Source organism: Gallus gallus, chromosome 1 (assembly GCF_016699485.2).
Source record: "Gallus gallus isolate bGalGal1 chromosome 1, bGalGal1.mat.broiler.GRCg7b, whole genome shotgun sequence".
NCBI classification, from domain to species: Eukaryota; Metazoa; Chordata; class Aves; order Galliformes; family Phasianidae; genus Gallus; species Gallus gallus.
The window spans coordinates 43370850-43394825 of record NC_052532.1 but is presented as its reverse complement, the minus strand read 5'-3'; the positions used below and the strand labels follow the sequence as shown (position 1 = coordinate 43394825).

Genomic DNA, 23976 nt, shown 5'->3' with positions numbered 1-23976 from the left:
AAACCTAAAAACACTGCATGTTTTACTTACTGTACAACTTCAAGAATATTGTGATTTACATCCTTTCCTAGCTCTAGCCTTATATGGAAATAAACACCAGCCCTCTTCAATAAGTTTAAGGCAGAGGGAAGAAGAAGGGAGAAAACAAGAATTTTAAAGATAGATGCAGCTTTTATGTAGATTAGTATACTAAACTTTAAAAGAATCTTCCAAGAGTGAAGCATTTGGTATATTGAGCAGTGAAATTCTAAACTTTTAAATATCTTCATAGATGTGCAGGCATGTTTAGAAAAAAACGTATATTTAATCCTAAAAGAACCATGATTTAATAATACTAACATATAATAATGAAGATCAAGACACATAAAGGTGAACTCACTGTTTGCAATAAAAGAAGAATAAGATCCGTGTGGCCCTTGCATTTTGCAGTGGTGATATTCTACCATAGCATGTAACTGCAGGTTTACAGGGGTAGAACAGAAAATGTGTTGTGCTGCTACATAATTAGGTAATTATATACGTCTTGATGTTTCCTAATAGGATTCATTATATTCTTTGAGTGAAATGGAGCTTCAGAGTGTCGAGTTTTCACTGGAGACAGAATTCTGAATTTGAGCACTAGAGAGTGCCAAAATATAATATTTCTTATACTGTTTTTTAACCTGCTTTCCCAGGGAAATGTAGCTTATGAGTTTATATTGTTTATTTGTCTATCTCTGTCTCATCTCCCTAATATTTCTTGAATCAAATTTTTTTATAGCCAAGTTTGGAAATTAGAAGCTGTCAGAATAAAGAAACTAAGGTTAGTGCTGCCACTAAATTAAAAACAGGTGGGACGTGACACTCTGAACTCACTGATGCTGGATTAAGCATGGACTAGCTGCAGGTGACCTGTCCTGTAAGAGTGTCCCCGTACATATGGAGGGAGCTAGAGTAGGACAGGAAGTTCAGGAGATGGACCTAACAGGAACCCCTCCTCACCACCCCATTGTGGTGATTAAGCTTCAATATTTAGTTTTTCACAAAGCAGTTTAATTATGTTGCCACTCCCTGCAGTGATATTGTTTACAGTTGCTGTTGCTGGACTTTCAGTACCATTTTGTGACATTATGGGCTTACTGTAGCTGACTTTGAAAACTGGCAGTATTCTGTTTTGTCTGAGGTCTTAGTCGTGGCAACAGTGCAGTGCCTCAGGAATGCTTCAGGTTGATCCATGTCTTTATATTGTTCTTTTAACAAATCAGCACTTTTCTGGGAATTGGAGGCCTGGAAGTTCCAGGTATTATTTCTGCTTCAACTTCCTGAGATACTGTACTTGTTTGTTCTGACCTTGTCTGCCAAAGTCATGTTTCCCCCCATATCTGCTGGGAATCCAAGCTGTATTCACAGTTCTCACAGCTGATTCTGAGGCATGTAGAAAATGCTTGACAGCTATCAGCCCCCACATCCAATAACAACTGGTTCCTTCCTCTTCCTGGGGAAGTGTAACATCCTCTGAGAAGAACTGTCCCCCGAGGAATGCACAAACAGCAGCAAGCCTTTCACACAGGAAATTACTACTATTGCACTTGCAGAAAAGTGTCTCTGTCACTTGGATTGTCAGTCTATAATGAGCTTCCTGCTGACCTAGATGATGATTTACTACTGATCTGAATGCCATTTGTGAATCATTTAGCTTAATGAAAGTAAATGAAGTTAGCATTCAGTAGCTCTGCTACTGTAAACACCTGTTATAATTTTTTTTTTCATTCATTAGCACAAGTTAAGTTTTGAACTTCTTGGTATTCATGGCATTTCAATAATTCTGAGATCCCACATTTTCTGAGACAGAGAAACAAGGGAATGTTTGGCTTGGTTCATTGTGTGTGATTCACTTAGAGAAGGTTACAAGGTTTTATTTTTGTTTATCTTAAACTGAGTAATAAATTTGTGCCACAGATGAAGTATGCCAGAAAAGGTGATACTATGCTCTTGACTTAACTCTATGTTCTTAAATATTACTGAAGTCTAAGTTTAGCACAGCATGCTCTCAAAATAGTTGTGCAATCTTCAATATAAATTTCAGTATTTATAATAAATATGTTATTAAAATGATTAATGCAAGTTTGTTACTAAAGGAAACACCTTAATCATGTTTAAATCTCTTCTTATTTTTCTAAATGACAGTGCTTGAACGAGTGCTACCAAATTCTATTTATCACTGAGATTACAGTGATATCTAAACAAAGAGGAAACTTTCTGCTAGTTTGCTCTAAGAGTTCCTTGCTCCACGTGAGACAACGGAAACACCAAGTTGCTTAAAATGGGACTTGCAGAGACTTTTAAAATAAAATTCAGTACTAAGAGCAGAGATGTTTTTCGTACTGGTCTCATCCAATAGATGTTTGATGCAGAAAAAAATGCAAAAACCTTTTGGTTCCATCTTCCATTTATATGGTTTTGAGGTCAGAAATTAGGTAGAACAATGCTAGAGGATGATTTCACAGTCATTTTAACTTAACAAATGTTTTTGTCTGGTTAACTGCATCCAAGTTAATTCCCTGATCTGCTTAGCTATCCAAACACTAATACCAGCACAAAGGAAATAGTGGGAAAAATGGTTTGGAGATTAAGTAGGAGGTTAGTGCTGGTTCTAACTTAGTTTAGGTTAACCAGTGTCTGTTGAACCCATGTATTTAGTCTCAAGAAAGACCACCTGAGGTGACCGTACTGTAACACATACAGACGTGTTATATACATGGCACATCTGAGCACAACCTTTCTTAAGATACAGTCCAGGGAGAAAATATGAGCAAAGCAGTGGTGGTGGCTTCCTTTTGTTGAGGCAGTAGGTGACTTGGGTTCAGCTCTCCTTTGCAGCTTAAGAGGATTCAGCCTGCTTTCTTCCATCTGTGTGACTGTACCTAAATAGCAGGAAACAAAGATAGAGACTGAATGGAAAAGATTACTTTTTCAAGCTGTGATCTTACAGGTTTTTTTCCCATTTCTTACACATTGCTTTGGAAGTATAGACACAGAATTTCTGTCATGTTTTTGCCAGTGTAATGTAACAGTATAATACTACCTCTTGCTCAGTACTTTCAGGTAGGTAAAATTACACCGAGGTTACTGTAATTCTTCACTCAATAATCATATTGGATTTTATCATTTCAATCAGTTACATATTATGATACTGTAATTCTTTTCCAAAATGTCTACTTTCTAGTCTATAATTTGATAGCACCTTCATCTCTGCGATTTTACCTTTGAACATGATGTTGCATTAGGATAGTTCAATGAAATCCATTTGCCAAACAGCCCTAACTATTTTAGATAGCAGTTTCCAGTATGTCTCTTTTGCGTCATCTGTTAATTTCATGTTTCTCATCTTTTTTTTCTTTCCCACATCATATTGATTTGCGTTATGTTATGTCTTAAGTATTTGCTAGTTACGTTGTAGATCAACTTCTCAGTGTTTTCCCTGACATTATTCTCAAGCCAACTGTGACCTGTGACCACATAGTTATCCTGTTTATCCTTTCTAAATATTGATGGATTGTTAGCTTCCCCATTCTCCTGGTATTTTTCCAGGATATAAGGGAAAAAAAAAAAAAAAGCAATACCATTAGCCAACCTGTCAAGTTATTTTAGAACCACTGAGTACAAACTATGTAACCCAAGCTTTAATGTAAGTTGTTTAATGGTTATTCTGATTATCAACAGTATTTTACCATAAGTGCAATTACTGCATTCATGTTCTTACTAAACAGGAGGTAAAATTACTTTATTAACCACTTAAAAAAAAATTCTGCATTGCTCTTTAACATCTCTAGCTATTAGGAGTACTACTGCTAGGATTTATTTTGTTTCTAATATTTGTAAAGTACAAATAATCTTTGAGTGACAGAAATAATGTATGCCAACTTCCTACATATCTATGTTTCAAATGTTTTACTTGAAGCTTTTCCCTTGTTTTGCAGTAATTATAAGTTCTATTTCTCATTTATGCGTTCTCGGGTCTCCAATAATATATAAGCTTGAGCCAGATCCTTTCTCCCAGTGGGAGTACTTATTGATTTCTCTCCTTTAGCTAGCAATCTATTCTTAGGAAACTTATCTGAAATCAGCTCCTTAAGATACCTCTATCAGATTCCTCTGTTAGACCCTTTGAAGTCTGCAACAAGTTCAAAATGTAGAAATGAGGTGTGGAGACAGCCAGACAGAAATGAGTGGGCTTAAATGTCCTTTTGCTCTTAATTCTAATGGCTGCAGAGTTTTTGCTGATGCCGTCAGTTATCCCAGTCTGCTGCATTTCATCATTTATAGTTTATGGTCATTTGTGTTATTCTGCTAAGTTGTAAAAAGCAGCAATGCATTTTACATATCTGTGAAGACTGTAACTCCCCAAGAGGAATTTGGCATTTAGGATTGGAATGCCAGCTATTGATCTGGGATTATAGTGCTAACTACTTTCATTTTTATTTTCATTTTAACATCCTTTCATGTACAGTATGTGGTACACAGCAGTGTTATGTCTTCTTCCGTATTCCAGAGTGTGTGGCACCTCCACATGCTGACTAGACCACTACCTGTCATAACTGATACTATACAATTGATCACATATTTTTAGCTCTCCTGTGCTGCTGAAAGCATACAGTTGGTCTGAATCAAATAAAAATAATGAAGGGAATATAACATGTTTTTCTGGTTTACATGCCTTTAAGCATGGTTGTTTTTATGCATCCCAATGCAGTTTTTCATTAATGGTAGCTACATATCTTTCTACATATTTTTCTTTCAATGCAATTGAAAGTTTTTTACAGTAAGGGTGGTGAGGCACCAGCATAGGTTGCCCAGAGAGCTGGCATCTCTGGTTGGTGTAGGATGTTCATTGCTTTTTATTGTTGTTATTTTTCTGTTGTAAGCAGTATTGCTTATTTTATGGTGTGCAATTCTCAGCTTCCTCTAAATGCTAGACAAGTAGTTGATTAGACCATTTTTAAAGGATAATGGTTCTCCCTCTGCAAACTGCATAGCTACTGAACTTATGTACTGTGAGTATCTCATGTTAAGGGTCAGGCTTATCCAAATCCAGGGAAACAAAACATAGCTATTAAGTTTTTGTGGATCTCTTTAACGGATCTGACCATGCAGGGAATTGTCAACATTAGAAATAAAAATCAGTTGGGGGGAAAAAAAAAAAAAAAAGGAAATTCAAAAAAATAATGTTTTCTACCTTTAAAGCTTAGGTATTACTGATAATCTAAGAGTTTAGGAAAAGCTCAGGGAAATATTATTTACTTAGAGCTGCATGTACACAAATATGAATGCACTGCTATGATCTTTTGTTGGGCAATTTAAATTAATTTTTGTACTTCTTTGGAAAAAAAGCTTTTTTTTTTTTTCCTATGTTCTCTTGACAAGGAAGGGATATGGAACAAACTGTTTGATATCTACTAGATTCTGAACATGTGGAATTGCTCAGTTTTTTAGCACTTTCTTTGACCAGCAACAGTGATAAATAAAGCTACTGGGGAAAAGCTGACATAGTAAAACAACATAGACAGTTTCTCAGTATGTATTTGATAGAACACTGGTAATGCACAATACAATTTATTTACATAAAACTCTAGTCTGTTGTGCCTGCGAACAATGTTTCTGTGAACAGAAATGTTTAGTCTTTTATACTGTTGCAACAGTGCTAAATTTAACATAACTGTAATCCTGGTAAAAAATGAATCTGATGAATCAGATCATTCCTGTAAGGGCATCAGGATTTCAATTAATTTTGCATTGATGTATTTAAAAACAAATTAGCAACTAGTTTTTATTGTATTGTACTCACCTCTTGACCTCTACAAACTCAGCTGGTTTCAGATGGAATTTGCTGTTTTCATGGCTAAGAAAATTCTATCAGTGAAAATGCATGTTTTGCTAAAGAATGTAGTTGGATAGTCTTTTTTGGTGTGTCAGCTGTGAATTTGTATCCTGATACCACCAGCAGCCACGGCTGGATTCTGCATACTACTAGTAGTGATGACACTTGCATGGAAGAGTGAATATTTGCTTTCCAGATTGGATCAGTTACATTTACAATAAGTATTTTCAATTTATATGTTTGGATTCATTTAGCTTGGACATTCTTTTAAGAACTAGAGAAGATTAAGGTGTATAAGAAACTATGAAAGCCTTTGAATTAAACATGAAATCCTGTATTGTGAGTTGTTCTGAAAGCATTCTGCTCAAACTAGAAATGTTTGGTTTAACTTTTTCAAGAGAGGCTGCATAGTTTATATTATTTCCTGAAGACAAAACTTCCATTAAAGTTTGCAAGTAAAATATATCAGAACGACCTCATCAGATAACAACGGGCAGACAACTGCAGCTTGAGACATGGCAAGTTTTTGCTGTGCTTAATGCTGATTCATGTGCGTGCAAGAGAAGAGAGGAAACTGAGTGCTGTCATCAGCTGAAACCAAGGGGAAGTTTTCTGCAGTAGAAGCTGATAAAATAGATTGTGATTTAGCATGCTGTACTAGATTAGAGAACTTTATTTTTTGTGGATCATTTATTCATTCAGAAAAATAATTTCAAAGCACTAGAAACTATCTGCCTCTAATTATGGCCTACCAAAGATACATACATGCATACATATATTCCCCCAGATGGTTCACTTTAGCATATCCATAATGAAACATTTTAGTTGCAGGCTGGGTTCGCAAGATGGAGGAAAAGAGCAGTGATAATGATACTATCTGTACTTCTCCTGAGAAACTTCCCATGATTTAAAGAAAAAAAAAAGCACAGAAAGTCAAGGTCTGGTGAGATGGGAGACCGCGCTGTCAAGTCTTTGCTTGTTGGTCTATTTTGAGCTTTAATGGCCTATTTATGACTAATTGTTTGTAGTTGTTTTAATCACAGTATCAGAAATGTTTTAGTATTAGTTGGCAAATGTGCCATGTGTTCAAAATTTAAAGCATTATTTTTAAAAAGCAGGCCATGCCAATTTTCGTGATTCATTAGGAAGCTTACCAATGTCACTTTTCCATACAAGCCCATCTTAATTATAAGATCATTAGGGTATTCACTTGGAAGCTGTTGTGTATATTTTCTGAATTCAGAGCTTTTAGAAGGCTGAAGCCTAATGATTTGCAATTGAGTGACATAGACATGTATTATTTCCTACCTCTTTTTCCTCTAAAGAATTTTTTTCTCCATAAATAAAGCCGCTCGGGCGTCTTGATATATGGATGCATTTTACTCAAATTCTATTCTTATACATGATCTGTGAATGTTTCGTGGGAAAACATTTTGGAATAGGCAGAGATGATCAGATCACATGTAAGGATTTTTCAGAAATGGATTAAGTACCACCCACAGAGTTCTGTCTTATTTTGTTCAACAGAAAACAAAGATGAACAATTATGGTTTGCTGTTTATGACATCATTTATAAGCTGAATTTAATTTTCTACTGAACATCCGCTTGGTAATGTCATGGTAATAACTTCCTATTGATTAATTAAATCTGCTCCTTCTCCTCCTTGTTTGTAACTCACATGGGTTTGCCAAATGTGAGTCTATTTTATTACTAAAGGGCTATGAATGGAAACAATGTATGCATTTTAATTTTCATCTTAGTTTCGTCAAAAGTAACTATTTTAAATTGTTACCTTATTCAAATTTATTCTCTTAAAATAAGGAACAGCTCAGAAGTTTTACAGAATATTTTTTGTTTTTGTTTGTTTGTTTGTTTTGTTTTGTTCTTAATTATGAGGCATTTTTACAACATTCCTGGCAATTTATGTTATTTTTATGTACTTGATTGTTAACTATCCCCTAGGACACTGAATTTGCAAAGCAGTATGCCATAAGCAAAGCCAAAGAGTATTGGTTGGTGTTTAAATACAGTTACATAGGTTGCTTCAAAAGTAACTACAACAGATACAAAGAGCGCAGTAACACTGTTTAATAGAGCAAGACTCAGTGTTTTTCAACAGTCACAAATATTAGCTATGCATTTTCACCAGCAGTGGGTAAGAGCCTGCATGCAACGTTCATAAAAAAATCTGTACCAGCAGAGGCAACCCACTGTTTCGCAGCTATGACAGCGTTGTTGCTATGAAAATGTTGCCCATACAATCCATCTTTCACTGGCCTTAACGGATGGAAGGCGCCAAATCTGGACTATACTGTGTGTGTGAAAGGACAGTCCAGACAATACTGGCAATATGCTTCACGGTATTCAAACCAGTATGGGACTTTTCAAAGGATGACTAAAAATAAAAAATAAAAAATAAAAAATAAATGTACCAACTGGGTGTTTTTCAGTGGCACTTTCAACTTCCCTTTTTCAATTGTCTGCATTTCATAAGGCACATGATAATCAAGCAGGTTTACTGCTGCCATGGAGAATATATCCTTGAGTTCTACTTCTCTTTTCTACAACATGTCCCATCTAACCTGTCTCTAGTTTTCCTGAAATTTGTTGCAACTTAATTAGTTAACCTACCTAGCTTGCCAAATTTAGGTAATCCTAGTTGAGCTTTGGCAAGCAGTCAGGATTCACAGAGAGCAGCAAGGTTTCTGTAATTTCACTATTTTTTTTCTATAGAAATCTCAGTAAGAAGTCCTAATCAGACTGATTCTCCTGATGCCGATAAATGCAAAGGTGCTGTCCTTCTTTACAGTATGACTGATTGTAAGGTAGGAATTATTTAACGTATGGCAACAATTTTTCTCTTAAATGTCTGAGTGCCAAATGAAACCTAATCTTCTTCATGTTAATCAGCATTTGAAAATATCTCCATTTTGTGAATTTGTAAGCATACCAAAAAGCTTTCATTAATCCTGTTTCACCAGGACCTCAGATATAACTTGGTTAGTCAGAAATAACACAGTGAATCTAAGCTCCTTTAAGACTGTGAATTAATGGCATCTCATGTGACAAAATCTGCAAAAGGAAGATACAGACGATCTTAAGATGCAGTAATCCTACACGTTTAATGTACATCTAAAAGAAATCAAACCATTTGTATTCTTTATCTTTTTGTACTAAAAGATGACTCCTTCACAATGTACAGTGCTGTGGAATAATTTGAACTTGACATCATAAGATGTTTAATATTGAAAATAAATCAAAATTGATGGTACTGAAGAGAGAAAGGTTAAATAACTCTTTAGCTTGCAATTAAAACATCTGGTTAGGAGGAGCGAAATTCTGGGTTCCAATCTCTTCTTGTAAGGATTCTTTATTCATTTTAACCTATATCTGTATAGTAATATATAATGTCTCTCATGGGAGCAGAACTCACATTTTCCTGTCTGAACATTCTATCCACTAAAGCTGCTTTGTGCTGGCCAGTGGCAAAATTGGCAGCATTGCTCATGAGAATACCCTTACTTCCACTGTTTCATGCTTTTAATAGACTGCAGCCGAACTGAAGAAGTGTTGCCCTATGAGCCATGAGTTTGAATAATCTTAAACTGAGATGCAAGTTCCCTCTAGTCCACTACAAATGTTTTATAACCATTAGGATGTTCTGTAGATCAGTCTTCCATGCTTAATATTTGATCAAATCTTTAGTTTGATGACTGACATTTTTATGACATAATCAAAGCATCAGTACAAACCACCGATGGATTTCAGCATTGTTTGTATCAGACTCTTATTTCTAACTTGCATTGTTCATTTGCATAAGTCAGTCACCATGCATAGAAAAGAGGATGAAAGAGAACTGGAGGTGTCTTCTTTCATTTCTTTCACTGTAATGAAATCAATGAAAGTTGCATATCACCAAATGCTGTGTTACTATCAAACCTTGAGGAGGGTTCCGTGTGGTTTTGTAGCATTGTATGTTAAAGTTTGAAGTATACACATGGTCTCCCTCTACTCTTACCACCCCCATGCTCTGCTCTTGTTGGATACATTTCTGAGGGCTGAAACCTGTTGCTACCCAAAGAAGGTGGTGGGACTTGCCTCTTTGCCATGATTTTCCTGAGGTACAAAACCCTTTTACACCAGCAGATCTCTTCTTACAGCTGTCACCCTCCCTAGACCTATGCTCTTCTACTGACTCTCTTTGGTTTGCTCTCATGCTTTGCTAGTCAGAAGAAAAGCCCTGCCAGACAGTGGACACAACTTGTCTATTGCTCAGCTCTCTCTCACTGATGTATGTACGTGGCACTTAGGGAAGAAAAGATTTTGGAGAATCAGTACACTGAGTCCAGAAAACAGGGCATATCAGGAGTGTGCAGGATGGCACTGAAAATGCAGAAATACTGTTTTGGATAATACCAGTATAATTTATTATTACATACATTTAAAACCATACTTATCATAGTGGTAGTATTTCATCCATCAATCTATGATCCTACCTGATTCAATGGTTGAGTCTACTCTAGAGAATACATTCTTGACAGTGAATCATCCAATTGACTTCTAAGTCTCCCATGCCCTTGGTGACTCTTCAACATGCCTTGGTAATCTTATAAAGGTTTGCCACTAATTCTGTCTAGTAATTTATATTCTGCAGAATTACTTTAGACACTTAGCTGACCATTTTTAATGGTTCACAATGATTTTTAGGCTTCCACTTGAAAAATCTGTTCAGCTTTACAACATAAATATTTTGAGTGGGTTGTAGATACTGTGTATTTTAAATACATCAGATAAGGTTGAAATTTCCTTTTTTTGCTCAGTGAATGGATACTTTCATCAGCACTCAAGGTATTTCAGAGAAACTGCTAAACTGGAACTACTCATTTTATAATGGTTGCAGATATCGCAAATATAATTAGAGATAATAAAATTTGACTGTTTCTTTCAATTTTTTTTTTTTTTTTTTATACTATCTGAAGGTAGAAGTTCGGAAAAATTGCAGAAGGATTAATAAATCAGGAAAAGTTTTTATGAGGGATCCTCTAAGGCATTAGTGATGATTTAACCTACCCTGACTCAAAAGGGCCTTTAAAACTTCAAGACACAGAGAAAAGCAGAAGTGATTGGGAAGATCATGCTCTTTCTCTTACCCTGAAGCAATATTTATACAACAAAGTTATTTTTCTCGTGACATAGTGTGGATCTTGTCTGTTTTCTTTTCCTGTTTCCTGAAGAAATTGGTTCTCAAAATAGTAATGCAACTAAATAAACATCTAAAAACTACTTTTTTGTTATTATTATGAAAGGCAGAAAACTCATACCAAAGATAAGTTTCATACTATGAAGTTGAGTGGAACCCTTGTGATCATCTAGTCACGTATGGAGTTCTCATCCATATGACTGCTTTGAATGAATTCCTTTGTGAGCTAGAGCTATCTTTTTGAATTAAACTCAGGGCAGCAATAGTATTTGAACTTTAATTCAAGCTCTCGTAGCAATGCATTTAGTTCTTCAATCAAGTATCTGAAAATTGATCGTGTTGAAATCATTCATAAAGACTGCCGAGATTTCTCAGTACATCATGTGTGATTATTGCCACATCTATCACAGATGAAACTACCTCTTAGGTCAGAAGGAATTGAAGTGTTCTGAATTGGACCTGGTACAAGAAGCAAATCTGAAGACCATTGTGTGTACATGTGTAAAGATTTTTAAAAATATAAAAATAGATCTTTCTGCCAATTTTCTTGTATTATTCCAATTAAACGAAGACAAGGGCAACTGAATATTCAAATGGTGTTTCTGTATTCTAGGATGATGTCAGCAATGAAGATTTGCAGTATCCCTCTGCTTCGGTCTTGGCAACAAGTTCAAAGAGGAAGTCTGAGAATGAGAGCGAATCAGCTATGCATAATGTGGACAAGGAAATAGGCCTCTCCCCATCCCTGGGTAATGCTCTGGAGAATATTGTGGAACAGCTGGATGTTTTGACTCTAGTAAGTATGCAAGAACAGATAGCACCTGCAGTGGAAAATAATAATTTTATTAATGGTGAGAAAACAGGGACTGTGCTCATAAATCAGAGTGTTAAAGTCTGTAGGGTTATTTTGAATGGTAATATAGCCAAATGACTGTTTTGTTTCTTGCCTTTCAGCAAATACTGATTGCATGTGTTGTGTGTCATAAAGTGAAAGCTTCCTGCTACATAATCATATAGATTATTATTGTGTTTTTAACTGTAGAAGAAAAAAAGTCACTATTTTTTGATAGTGAGATCTAATGTGGGTTTGCCAGAGGCCAGTTGTTGTGTTGACATTGTCAAATTCCAGCTTGAACAGTCATGCATTAGTAGGGGATGAACAAAGTAAATTGGCAACGTACCGTTAAATCCTTCTTCAAACTCAGTGCTCAAGATATTGGCTTAGGTAGGAATCTACGCAGTGGAATAATTCCAAGTGTCAGTGAAACAGCACAAATGTTAGTCTCTGTCAGTAACTTAGAGTTGCTTGTTTGCAAAAGCTCAATACTTATTTTTAGCAATCCCAATTCAGACAATGTATGTCTTAAAACACTATTCTATAGTCTGGAATGTATTAACATTAATTATTAATAGGAGTGGTTAAGATTTTTTCTTCGTTCTTCTGCAATATGTATCTTAACTGAAGAAATATGTTTTGAAAAGTTTGGAGTCAAAGCATCAGTTGAAAATTATTTGTGAGGTAAGTTGGACTGGGAAGAAACTGTCAGCCTGTGTCCAGCAACCTACGCTTCTTGAGGAAGATGATCTCTTGGGAAATGCCTTCTAATATTGTTTTTTCATGCTTCATTTTTTTTTTATATCTTTGAAGTTTCTATTACGCTTTTGGAAGACATCATTTGGGGTCATTGTTTATGGCTGTTTTTATATTGCAATATGGAGGCAGCTTTCACATAGTATTTCTGAGTTATTTTTATGTGCACATAAATATTGTACACACATACAGTTTTTTTCATGAAAACAATTTTAAACCTTTAGACAGTCTTCATAGATACAAATCCATCATTCTTAAATACACTTTAGACAGTGGAATAGCTCGGGCAAAACCATCTTCAGGCTTTTTTTTTTTTTTTTTTTTTTTAGTTAAAATGATTTTTTTTTAATGTTACTGTGTTGCACACTTTTGTAGTACTGTGTGAGTGATATAAAAACAAACTGAAGCTATTGCTACTGTCCTCCTCATGCAGACAATTTCAATCCTGGAACAACGGCTGACTTTGACTGAAGATAAATTGAAAGAATGCTTAGAAAATCAGCAAAAAATTTTACCTCAAGGAAGACAGGAAGAATAAGAGATGAAAATGAACTGCAATGATTAGTATGTTTTGTATTTTCACAAGGAAATAATAAATGTTGCTTCACTGGATTTGACTATAAGTGGAAAAAAAATCCCTTTCTACTCATCAATGTAATAAAAACTGAAGCAAAAAATGTATGACATTTTAAGCGTTGGTAGCAAGCAGATACTCTGGTTATACATTTAGTAAAGTGTAGCCCAACCAAAAGTAGTATCAGCCAAAAGTACAAAAGTAGTACCCCACTGAATGTTTTTAGTTACAGGACTCTTATTTCAGCCTAAGAAGATCTTTAAATTAAACAACAAGATGCATGTTTTTAGATAAACAGCACTTACCGTGGAAGTGCACTATGCAGATTTTTCAACTCAGGTAGCTGTGAAAGTAATGCTCATTGTGGTAAGGCAACATTACTCTAACACACAAATTAAATAAGGTCCAAATACCCCTATCTGCTTAAGTGCAGAAGTTTTCTTTGTCTCTTATGGACTGTCAGATATTTTACCAAAAGCGTGTGACAGTTACTCTTCATCTTCTACATATTTTAGTGATGATTGCAAGATTTAGTGTAATAACTTTTAATTACAAATATAAAGTCATATAAATGTTGAAACAATGATTGTATCTGTGTGAATTCAGATGCAAGAGGTGCGATGTTGCACTTCTACTCATCCATCAGAATTCATTTTTTGTTTTTAGTAAAATAAGAATTAGCTTCGTATTTCTGAGGAATATATCTGAATCAAACACACAGTGATTCAAAGTCTCTATCACGAATACAAAAGATCCCCATCCTCCAAGGACTTCCACAGGTGCTCACGTTTCTTGTGCTATGAATTCTCCTCATCATTTAATGCATTATGAATTAAGCCATAATCAGTAAAGACATTGTGTGAGTCAGTTTGCCATGTATAATGAATTTTGGTTTTATTTGTAATAAAAATGCGATTTTTAGAAAGGCATAATTGTAGGTATTGTTCTTCAGTAGAGAACATCGCTGCTTCTTTTGCAGAACACCTTTTGTATATCCACAATCAAAAGTAGGTAGTCATCTCTTTCTGCAACTTCACAATTTGTAGGTTGAAAAATAGGACACTTGAAATGGGGGGAGCATCTTAATCCAATTCTGCAACTGACTGTATATAGATAAAGCCCATTTCCCAAGCTGAGCCTCATTAACATCAATAGAATTCAGCTTAAGTATAGGAGTACCGTGCGAACACCATTGCAGTTCGAGCCAACATAATGAGCAGTCAAATGTTCTTCTATAACTTTTTATTTTCTCTTATAGTACACCTTTGGATAGCCAGAAGTCATCTCAGTTAGTAATTAGTTAACGCTGAATTTTGCCAAGTCCTACTTACTTTCAGCTCAGCTTTAAATAGTGCTGTGTATTGTGAAGAAACAACTTACAAGCTTTCCAGATACGACTATTTCTATGCAACATCCTGTGCACTGATTTTTTAGTGGAAGGATAGTCTTATATGTTCCAATGTGTACAGCCTGACCTTTGATTATGCAATTGTTTATAATGCTATATAATGCAGAGTTATGTAAATACTGTCTTTTAGGTCAGATGTACTTTGTTGTTTTGCATTTGGAAATATTCTTGTGGTCTTTGCCTTTTCTTTGTTTCATTGCAAGGCACAAAACCATGCAGCTGTTAAAAACTTGGGCTTATTTCTTGTTTTCTTTTAATGGACTACATATTTTTTTTATTTCTATATGAATAGGATTTTTTTTTTGTTAAGCTTTTCAGGATTATTAATCAACAACATATGGAAATATATCTTTTTTTTTTACTTTATATTTTAATAAAATCTCTGCTTCTGTCTTCCCTTCTGCCCTAACTCTGCCTTCTTCCTTTTCAGTATATATACAGTGGAAGCATTTAATACTCATGTGTGTGAATCTAGTGAATTAATGTAACATTTCCGGATTAGTGTATGTTATTTTCATTCGATCAGGTAGTCTGTTGATACTGAATTGCTCAGAATGCCTGACACCTGGGATATCCGGATAACTAGAGATGGTAGTTTGATAAAAGCATGAAGGTATTTTCCTCAAGCTGTGAGTGCTCTCCTAAAATACAACCACTACCAGCTAACATGTTTTTTTTAAAGGAACTTTGACATGGGCTATTAGCCTTTTTTCTTGATCCATATAATTTCAAGGACAGCTACAGAATAAAAAACTTCCTTTCAAAGTGGATGAAGAGGCTGCTTAAACTCTCAGAAGCAAGTATTCTCAGTATTGCAAAGGTGGCTGAATACCAATTCAAAAAAATAATAGTTGTGTCTGAATGGCACGCTTCAAAGTGTGGTAGGTCCCTGATGTTTGTGAGTGAAAGAGAGAGCATGGCAGAACAAATAGCCCTGCCTGAGTCCCCTGGAAGATTTGCCAGGGGAACAGAACTGCAAGTTCGTAAAGTTTCATAGTGTTAGGAAGTAGCTTAGCAAGTCATCTTAGATAATTCTGCAGAGATCTCCAATCAAAGCAAAAATGCTTTGTGCGAATTGAAAGAAATGCTGTTGACTGCTGCTGTGTCTTAAGTAATTCCCATCAAAGTTTAGTCATTCATTTTGATGGAGTTTCTATCCCAAGCGTTGTGTACAGCATGATACTGAAGCAATCGAACTATTTTTATGAGTTCTTTAATTTGGATAACCCTGTGTCATCTCTTCTGAAGCACATGTAGAGGTACCGGTCTGTGGCCATGGGGCAGACACCAAATGGCTCATACAGCAACATGGGTCTGGAAGGCACTTCTGATATGAACATACAGGTTTTCAAATGCCTGGGCAAAACCGGGCTGGAACATTAGTCTATGCCAATAATCAGTTGTGCCTTATGGACCAGCCTGACAACTCAAACACTATTCAGGGTTTTCTTGCACTCTCTTTCTCTCTTTTTTAATTATTATTTTTTAAATTTATTTTTATTTTATTTTGTCCATATCACTGCATTGTCCAAAAATCTCCGCTGTTTCCCTTTTGCTGTTGCTGCCATGTCTTCTATAGCCCCAGTGTTTTGGAAAACCAGTTCCTTGAGGTGAACGTATCAGAACAACTCCCCATCTTGTTTATTTCTTTTGTGCATGTAAGATAACAATTCATTGTTTCATTCTCATAATCGTTATCAGGAGAAACTTAAACTACAGGCTTATATTCTGATTAAACTTATCTTTTGAGTGGAAAAAATGGTAGTAGATGCATTTCTCCTAGCCATTTCCCTGTGTAGATCCCTGTAGCATGACTTATTCCAGAAATATAAATTGCCATCTTTATTTGAATAATTAAGTGTGCTGTACTATTTTTAAAGTAAACAGTTTTGTTTTTTTCTTCCTAGAAGTCTTTTCACAGGGTTACTGAGTTATTTTAATTGCTGTATTGCAGCACAGAAACACTGAATGAGAGTATCTGGGATCAGAATGCATTTCCAAGGACGTAGCTTTATGTAACCTGTTTACCCTGTAAGACTTGTAAAAATCAGAAATTCTGTACTCTCTGCCCCAAACAATTAATGAATATGTATGTTCACATTGGATCCAGGAACAGTATGTTTTTGTCAGAGTGCCCCCTCAGGGACTTTTGCACGCTTCGGATGCATAATACAATTGAAGCCGTTTCTTTGTGAGAAAATAGGTTAATAACTTGCCAAAAGGCAGATGTTAATTGGAAAAAGTGCAGACAAGTCCTTTTCTTTACAATGTATATGGATTGTGTTTGTTATGACTTGCATCCAAGAACAGGTGCAATTTCAATTGACTCGGCTAACAGGATGTGCTGAGTGCACTCCTCTCCAATTTTACTATAAATTTTAAATCCAGCAGAAAAAATATAGTTTCCAAACTAGTCAGTGAGTGGTAAGCTGCATTTTGTACCTGTGTTACAAAACATATTTACAATGTATTATTGAATGTGGACTCAAACATCTTAGTAACACAAAAGTAATGCCCTCATTCACTCATCAGCGCTGAAGAATTTTACTGGTGGGGAATCTTACAAGACAAAATGTGTCCTCCCTTCCAAAGTGTTTATTTCCTAAGAGATAAAGCAGATCTAGATGAGGTAGTGTGCCCAGCAGTGTGCACTTGCAGCCCGGAAGGCCAACTATATCCTGGGCTGCATTAAAAGAGGAGTGGGCAGCAGGGAGAGGGAGGTGATTGTCCTCCTCTACTCGGCTTTTGAGAGGCCCCATCTGGAGTACTGCATCCAGGACTGGGGCCCCTGGCACAAGAACGGTGTGGAACTCTTGGAGCAGGTCCAGAGGAGGGCCACTAAGAAGATCAGAGGGCTGGAGCACCTCTCCTATGAGTAAAGGTTGAGGGAACTGGGCTTGTTTAGCTTGGAGAAGAGAAGGTTCTGGGGAGACCTCATTGCGGCCTTCCAGTACTTGAAGGGAGTGTATAAACAGGAGAGGGTACAAATGTTTATATGGGTTAATTGTGATAGGGCGAGGGGGGTTGGTTTTAAACTGAGACAGGGGAGGTTTAGGTTAGATATTAGGAGGAAGTTTTCACACAGAGGGTGGTGACACACTGGAACAGGTTGCCCAGTGAGGTTGTGGATGCCCCATCTCTGGAGGCATTCAAGGCAAGGTCCATCAAGTGTTGTTGTCAATGGACTTAAAGCAGAAAAAAAATCCTTACTTTAATGTAATTAATGCATTTCCTGCCACAGAGTTACACAACAGATTGAGCTCTTTACCCTGCCCCATCATTTTCCCTGTCTTAAAAAGCAAAAATGAATAAAACAAATGAAAAGACACACATACAAGAAAACAATACAAAAACATCTGGGCGTAACAGGTCAGAAGAGCTACTGTTTGATATTTAATCATGGGTCTCTCGGGATTGCTTGGCTACTCACGAGTCCACTGAAGCAAGGATTTTGGTTTGGAGTCATGTGCCCAACCCAACCTCATCCTTGAAAAGTCACTCACCTAAGGCATGCTGGCTGTGAAATGGATGGCTGCCCAGGAAGCAGCTGACTCAGCTTCACCCTGGAGTACTCCGCAGCCTCAGAATCAAAGCTCTTTTCTGTGGTGAAACAACACTGGCTCACACCTCTGCTCCAAAGCCAACCACATCAAGACTGTTCAGTTAGATTTCTAGTGAATAAGGAAAGCTGCTGGTAAAAGGGAGTGTGCATGTTTTTAGGAAGTCTTGATCCTGGTTGATTTTCATACCAGGCCAAAATCTGCTAGGCATCTTTTGAGATGCTGACTGGATTGAGACCTATGGTGTAGACCAGGCAGGAACACCTACTCCAGGATTACTAGAGGAGTGTCAGCATTAATGGTGATACTGGGTCTGCTGGTGGTGGGATCACACAATTCTCACATGCCCATAGCTGGAAATGGGCATCAGCAGACATGATGCACTTGCAGAGAGAGACAGGAGTGTGCTGGGGAGAAAAGCTGGGGCTCTCAAGGCCATCTAAATAAAGGATTCCGTGACTCAGAGTAGTGGTTAGATTTTTAAGTCCCTGTACTGCTTGAGCCCCTGCAGAGCAGGATAAAACAGAGGAGCCTAACTTCTCTTCAAAGCTGCTGAAGAGAAAGCAATTGCCAGAAGACAAGAAGAAAAGGCATCCATTAGGCTTCTTTTTCATCCTTTTGTGCTTTGTATTGCAATGAAACAGTACCTCTCTCTCAAGTTTTTTTTTTCCTCCTCCCAATCCCCAGAGGAAACCCCTGCTCCTTTTAGAGAAAGAAAACACTAGAGAGAAGGGAAAGTAGCAGGATCTCTCTGCGGCAGGATTTCACTTGAAGCTTTTTCTGGCCACAGTGATAGCTTACAGTGCTTATTGCAGCATCAGTATTGAACGTCAGCTCCATCCTAAGATTAACCATCAGAAGCACAGCATGTTGGCTGCCGCTTGTTGGGACTTCCTGAACAAGTGTCATAGGACAGAAGTCTGGGAAGCTCAAAGTGATAAAATCCTGTCTGATTTATTTTAAGAGTCAGGTGAGCCGTGCACAAAGGGCCCTGCTGCTTCATGCTGCCTTCATGGTTCAAGTCTCTCAAAATGAAACATTTAAAATGCAATACACTTGGGTGGCAAAAAGGACAGAATGCTCCTGGCAGCAGTTCTTCCTCATGAGAGCACTTGTCTAACATTTTTTAATCATTCTTTTTATAATTATTTTTGCCGTATGATACATGTTGGGTGCACAAAGCCCAGGACATATTGCTGAAACCTACAAAGAGCAACCTGAAAGGGAAAGAGGAGACAGTGTTGGTATCTGGCTGTCAGCAGGTTCTGTACTGATTACTGCATTAATTCTGGTGATTACAAATAAAATGACACTGTGCCTAAAATCTGATGCTGGTGCAAAAGCAGGGCTTAGTCTGTAAGACTTGAAAATTCCTGTACTTCACAAGACTAACTTAACTTCTAAGAGAAAATTTTTATATGTAATAAGTTAGATACCATTAACTTTCCAGTTTAGAAGTGAGTGTAATCAGGCAAAACATAGTAGGTTATAATATTTAATGGTATGTAACCATACCGAGTTTCAGGCTGCACCAATGCCTCTGTACCACTTCACTGCTGTAATACTGCAAGCTTTTGTGCAGCTTCTGCAATCTATTCGGTATTGACCCAACCTATAAATAGCCACATTATTGAGAGACTGCAAGAGCTTCATTAGAGAAGTTGTGGCAGCCACTCAGTGCTGATCCCAAAGAGCTGAAGCAAGTGAGTGACACCAAGCCTGAAGCTTTTGCCATGTGGACAAGCCAATGTCGCTGCAGCCATACTATCTGTGATAGAATCACAGAATGGTTTGGGTTGGAAGAGACTTTAGAGATCGCTTATTCTAACCCCACTGCTGTGGATAGAGACACCTCCCACCAGATCAGGCTGCCCAGGGCCCCAACCAACCTGGCCACTTCCAGGGATGGGGCACCCACAGCTTTTCTGGGCAGCCTATTCAAATGTCTCACCAACCTCCGAGTAAAGAATTTCCTCTTAACATTTAACCTAAATCTCCCTTCTTGTAGTTTTAAACCACCCCTTGCTGTGACTCGCCAAGCACACCACACTGGTTGCGGTGCCCATGGGTTTCCCCCCAGACGGCGGCGCGGCACTCAGCAGCCTGTGGTCAGGCGGCCGCAGCCAGCAGAGCCCGGATGCTGCCAGGGTGGGTTCCCAGGGCCGGGGCCGTGGGACATCCTGCAGAATGGTGGACTGGCGGCGTGGCCGCGACCGGGGAATGACTCATCGGCCCAAAGTCACACGCAGGAGCAGTGCTGTCCTGACTCAATAGGAAGTCTCTGGCTGAAATCAGCAGGACTTCTCACATGCTTGAAGTTACACGCTGAAAATGTCTCAATCTTGTACGCTATATTCACATCATGGAGGGAAAGGGAAAGAAAGGTTGAGAAGAAACTAGTGGCTGATTTTTTTCTGAAGGTAGATGGAAAGCAAATGTAGCCGTGAAAACCTGACATTCAGATTCATTTAAAGGTGTACTTTGCTATTCGTTGCTCAGCTTTCTGAAATAGAGCCTCTCAGGTCAGGCCCTGGAACTCAGGTAAATGAAGAACACGTAGGGCTCAGTGCCAGGTTTGCACACAGACCTTATCTGCAGCCTTCTGGATGCTCATTCTGAGGAGGTGATAAAACGAGAGAGATCTACAGTGTCATTCAAAACTATAAAAGAGGAAATATCACTCATTTTGTCTTTTTTTTTTCCCTTTTAGAAAGAAAAATGCTTTCAGCCACTCAGCTATTCCAAGCTGTGTATGTGTTGCCCGCACTTCTCTCTCACTTCTCTGAATGATCAAGTTAATCATTTCAAAGGGAGAGTTATGCCCTTGTTGCATAACCTGAGTACTGGGGAGGGAATTGCCGTGTTATTCAGTGTAATGGATTTGGGAGGAATGGGGAACAATACAAAGCTAGCAATCTGCACTATTTGAAAAATGCTGTTTGGCGTGGAAGAAATTATGGATGCAGTAAGATCTCCCTATTCTCACCCAGTGTCTCACAATTCCATTTATGTTTGTTTAAGTTGTAGAATAACAAAGCTGAGCCTTCGGCCCTCACTGTGAAAACAAAACCAGACCGAAATGCCCGAGGTCAGATTTTTAAGATTTATTCCACACAAAGAGTCATTGACAAAAATATATGTAATTTGGCTCATTAGCATTAGCCATCGCACACCCACTTTCGTTTTATTTATCACTGGAGGAAGAGCAATGCCATAATAAACAGTGCTGGGAGATTTCCAGCAGAACAGGTTTTTGTCAGAGGATGCTGATTTGTCGTAAGCAAAATATTTCGCAGAAGCACATCTGTTTGGGTGAACTTCCGCTGCAGCCCAGGCAGGTTTCCATCACTGTCCTGCCTGACTTCCGGCCAGCCTGCCTGGCCGCTCTCCAGGCTCCGGGACGGCTCGGGACTAAACCTGGGATTCTTTCTGATTCCTTGTTTTGTTTTGTTTTTTTTTCCCCTCTCTTTTGAAACGAGAGGTAAAAGGTCTTGGAAGAAATATAAACCAGCCCTGCATGCCTTTTTCCAATTGTTCAGCATTCGTTTTGTGGGGGTTTTTTTAATAATGATGACATTGCACAGCACATCTTGATTTGTTACATGGGAGAGCCAGAATAGCTTTCCTCCCTGATGAAGGTTAAGCTGCCCTGGAAATGAAACAGTTTTCATGCCATGTTGAGCTTCATTTCAGAGCATTTCCTGGAGAACTGGTGCCAGTATCTTCTCCTCCTCCCTATTTTCTAAACACTTAATTGCATCGCAGTCCCTCTGAAACAGCAGTGCCTTTCTGCTCTGTCTCCTTCACTTGCTTCTCCCAGCCTGGTCTCTAATTCAGAGACTGCATCTACCTCTCATATGACTTCTGGACACTTGCAGTTGCTGGTCATCATGGTTGACAACAGGTGGTTTCCTGGGACCTCGGGCACCAGATTTACTCTAGAAATCCACCTCAGTGGCCGGCTGCTTGTGTATTAGCTCTGCTGCTGCTTCCTGCTTTATCTGCCCCATTTTTATTGGATACTTCCTTGCACTTCAGCCTGCACCCGCTGGGTGGTTGTTTGGGGTTTTTCTTTACAGTGGGGTTATCTGCAAGCAGAACCCTGTGCAGAAGTGTGCCCAGGATCTTAGGCTTCATAGATGAAGCAAATTCTCTTCCACCTCTGAGCTCAGGTTACAGGCATTCAGCTTTATCTGCCTTTGTACTCCAGGCTCAACACTTCTTTCTTTCAACTCTCCTATAGTTGTTGCTTTTTTTCTTTTTTCTTTTTTTCCCTTCAGACCATAAGTTTCATCAGTATCTGTGTACTTGGATTAACTTGGCCTTGAAAAGCAGCTGACTAAGAAGCATTTGGTCAAAATCGAGAAGATCTGGTGAGTTGAACTCTGGAGTTAATTTAGTTTTGGTGTTACCATGCTGCAGAATCTGTCTGTAAGCAGCATTTTAGAACTCATTAGAGTATCTCATTTTCCCAGATCTCTCAGTTTTAATTATATTTTCTCAATCAGGAAACCCATTACATTAGAAATTAGATTGTCCAAAAGGCTAGTGCAGCCACCAGTGTCAGCCTGTCAGAGGTGGTCAGGAGCCGTAGAAAGACTGGAAAAAGGAAACCATGTGTGACAGTGCAGTTTTCAAGGTGATGTGAATTCTGCCAGACCCCAAGACCTCTACAGAAAAAGTTCAGTGTTATGAGTTTGAGTGGAAGAGGCAAAGCCAACAGACACTGAATGTGGCCAAAGATAGGGAGAAGACAAAAGTGAACCTCATTCTGCTGTTGTACCACCTCTGATAGTTAGGTTGAATGGTCTTCCCAATGCACCCACAGCCTCTGCCTCTTTCTGCACAAATGCTTTGCCCCTTCCCATATTGTCTGTCCTCCTGTAGCCCGTCACCTCTTTGCTTATCTCTTCCTCTCTCTGTTTTCACCTTCTCTTCTCTCCCATCCTTTTCCTTTAAAACAATATTTTGCATTTGGCTGGTCTCATTGGGCACACCAGGAACTTTTCCAGATCGCTCATGGGTGGAGTTTCCCAAAAGCATCAGTTTGGTATTAGTGTTGTGCAAACAATGGGCCTGTCAAACTGAGCACCGTGAGGCAGCCTCAGAATGTGGTGCCTCCCTGCAGATCCCCACTTCTGCTGTGGATCACCTCACACAGCACAGACACACAGCAAGAAGTGACCAGGAAGGAGAATAACCACCGCATAGGAGGGATGGCTCTTGCTCCTTCTTGTCTCTCCATGTCCTCACACTGCTTGGTAGCTGCCCATTTAAGAGGCTGTGAAGAAGCCACGGCTGCTGACACAGTTCAAAATGCAGGCACAGTTTCAAAGTTGTGTGTAAATTACCCAGCTCATTTTTGCCAGCTGTCTTGGGATAATGAGATGTATAATAATGACATTGTGAGCAGCCACTATGGGACAGTTTGCATCACTACATTGTCTGCAAGAGGATTTTAAGTAAATATTGCAGTTTATATAGAACTAGTATGGCTTGACATAGAGAATTAGCTCATTTGGGAGCCTTACTCCTGGTTAGGAAAACAGTAGGCAAGAACTCCTACAATAAACTTAAACCACAGACTGGGTGGTAGCCATCACTTCCTACATTTCTTTTCGTAAGAAGCAGTTCCCATACATTTCTTGAACTTTAACTGCCTTAAGTTACTTTTCCATTCTTGGTACACATTTCAGGATGAAATTTTCAGGAAATCTTCAGCTTTTTCGGAGAATGACACCCTCTGGATCTTTCCTACAGATTTTTATCATCAAAAATAGTATGA

General features: G+C 38.2%; 1 protein-coding gene across 2 annotated transcripts in view; it reads left to right on the top strand.

Moving 5' to 3' along the window:
* Positions 1-15040, top strand: part of POC1B (POC1 centriolar protein B) — a 43817-nt gene extending 28777 nt beyond the window's left edge. For both annotated transcript variants that reach the window (NM_001006232.1, XM_046938360.1), the window contains 2 exon segments: positions 11672-11854; positions 13083-15040. In NM_001006232.1, the coding sequence (NP_001006232.1) occupies positions 11672-11854; positions 13083-13187 (288 nt within the window). In that variant the 3' untranslated portion in view covers positions 13188-15040.
* The last annotated feature ends 8936 nt before the right edge of the window (positions 15041-23976 follow it).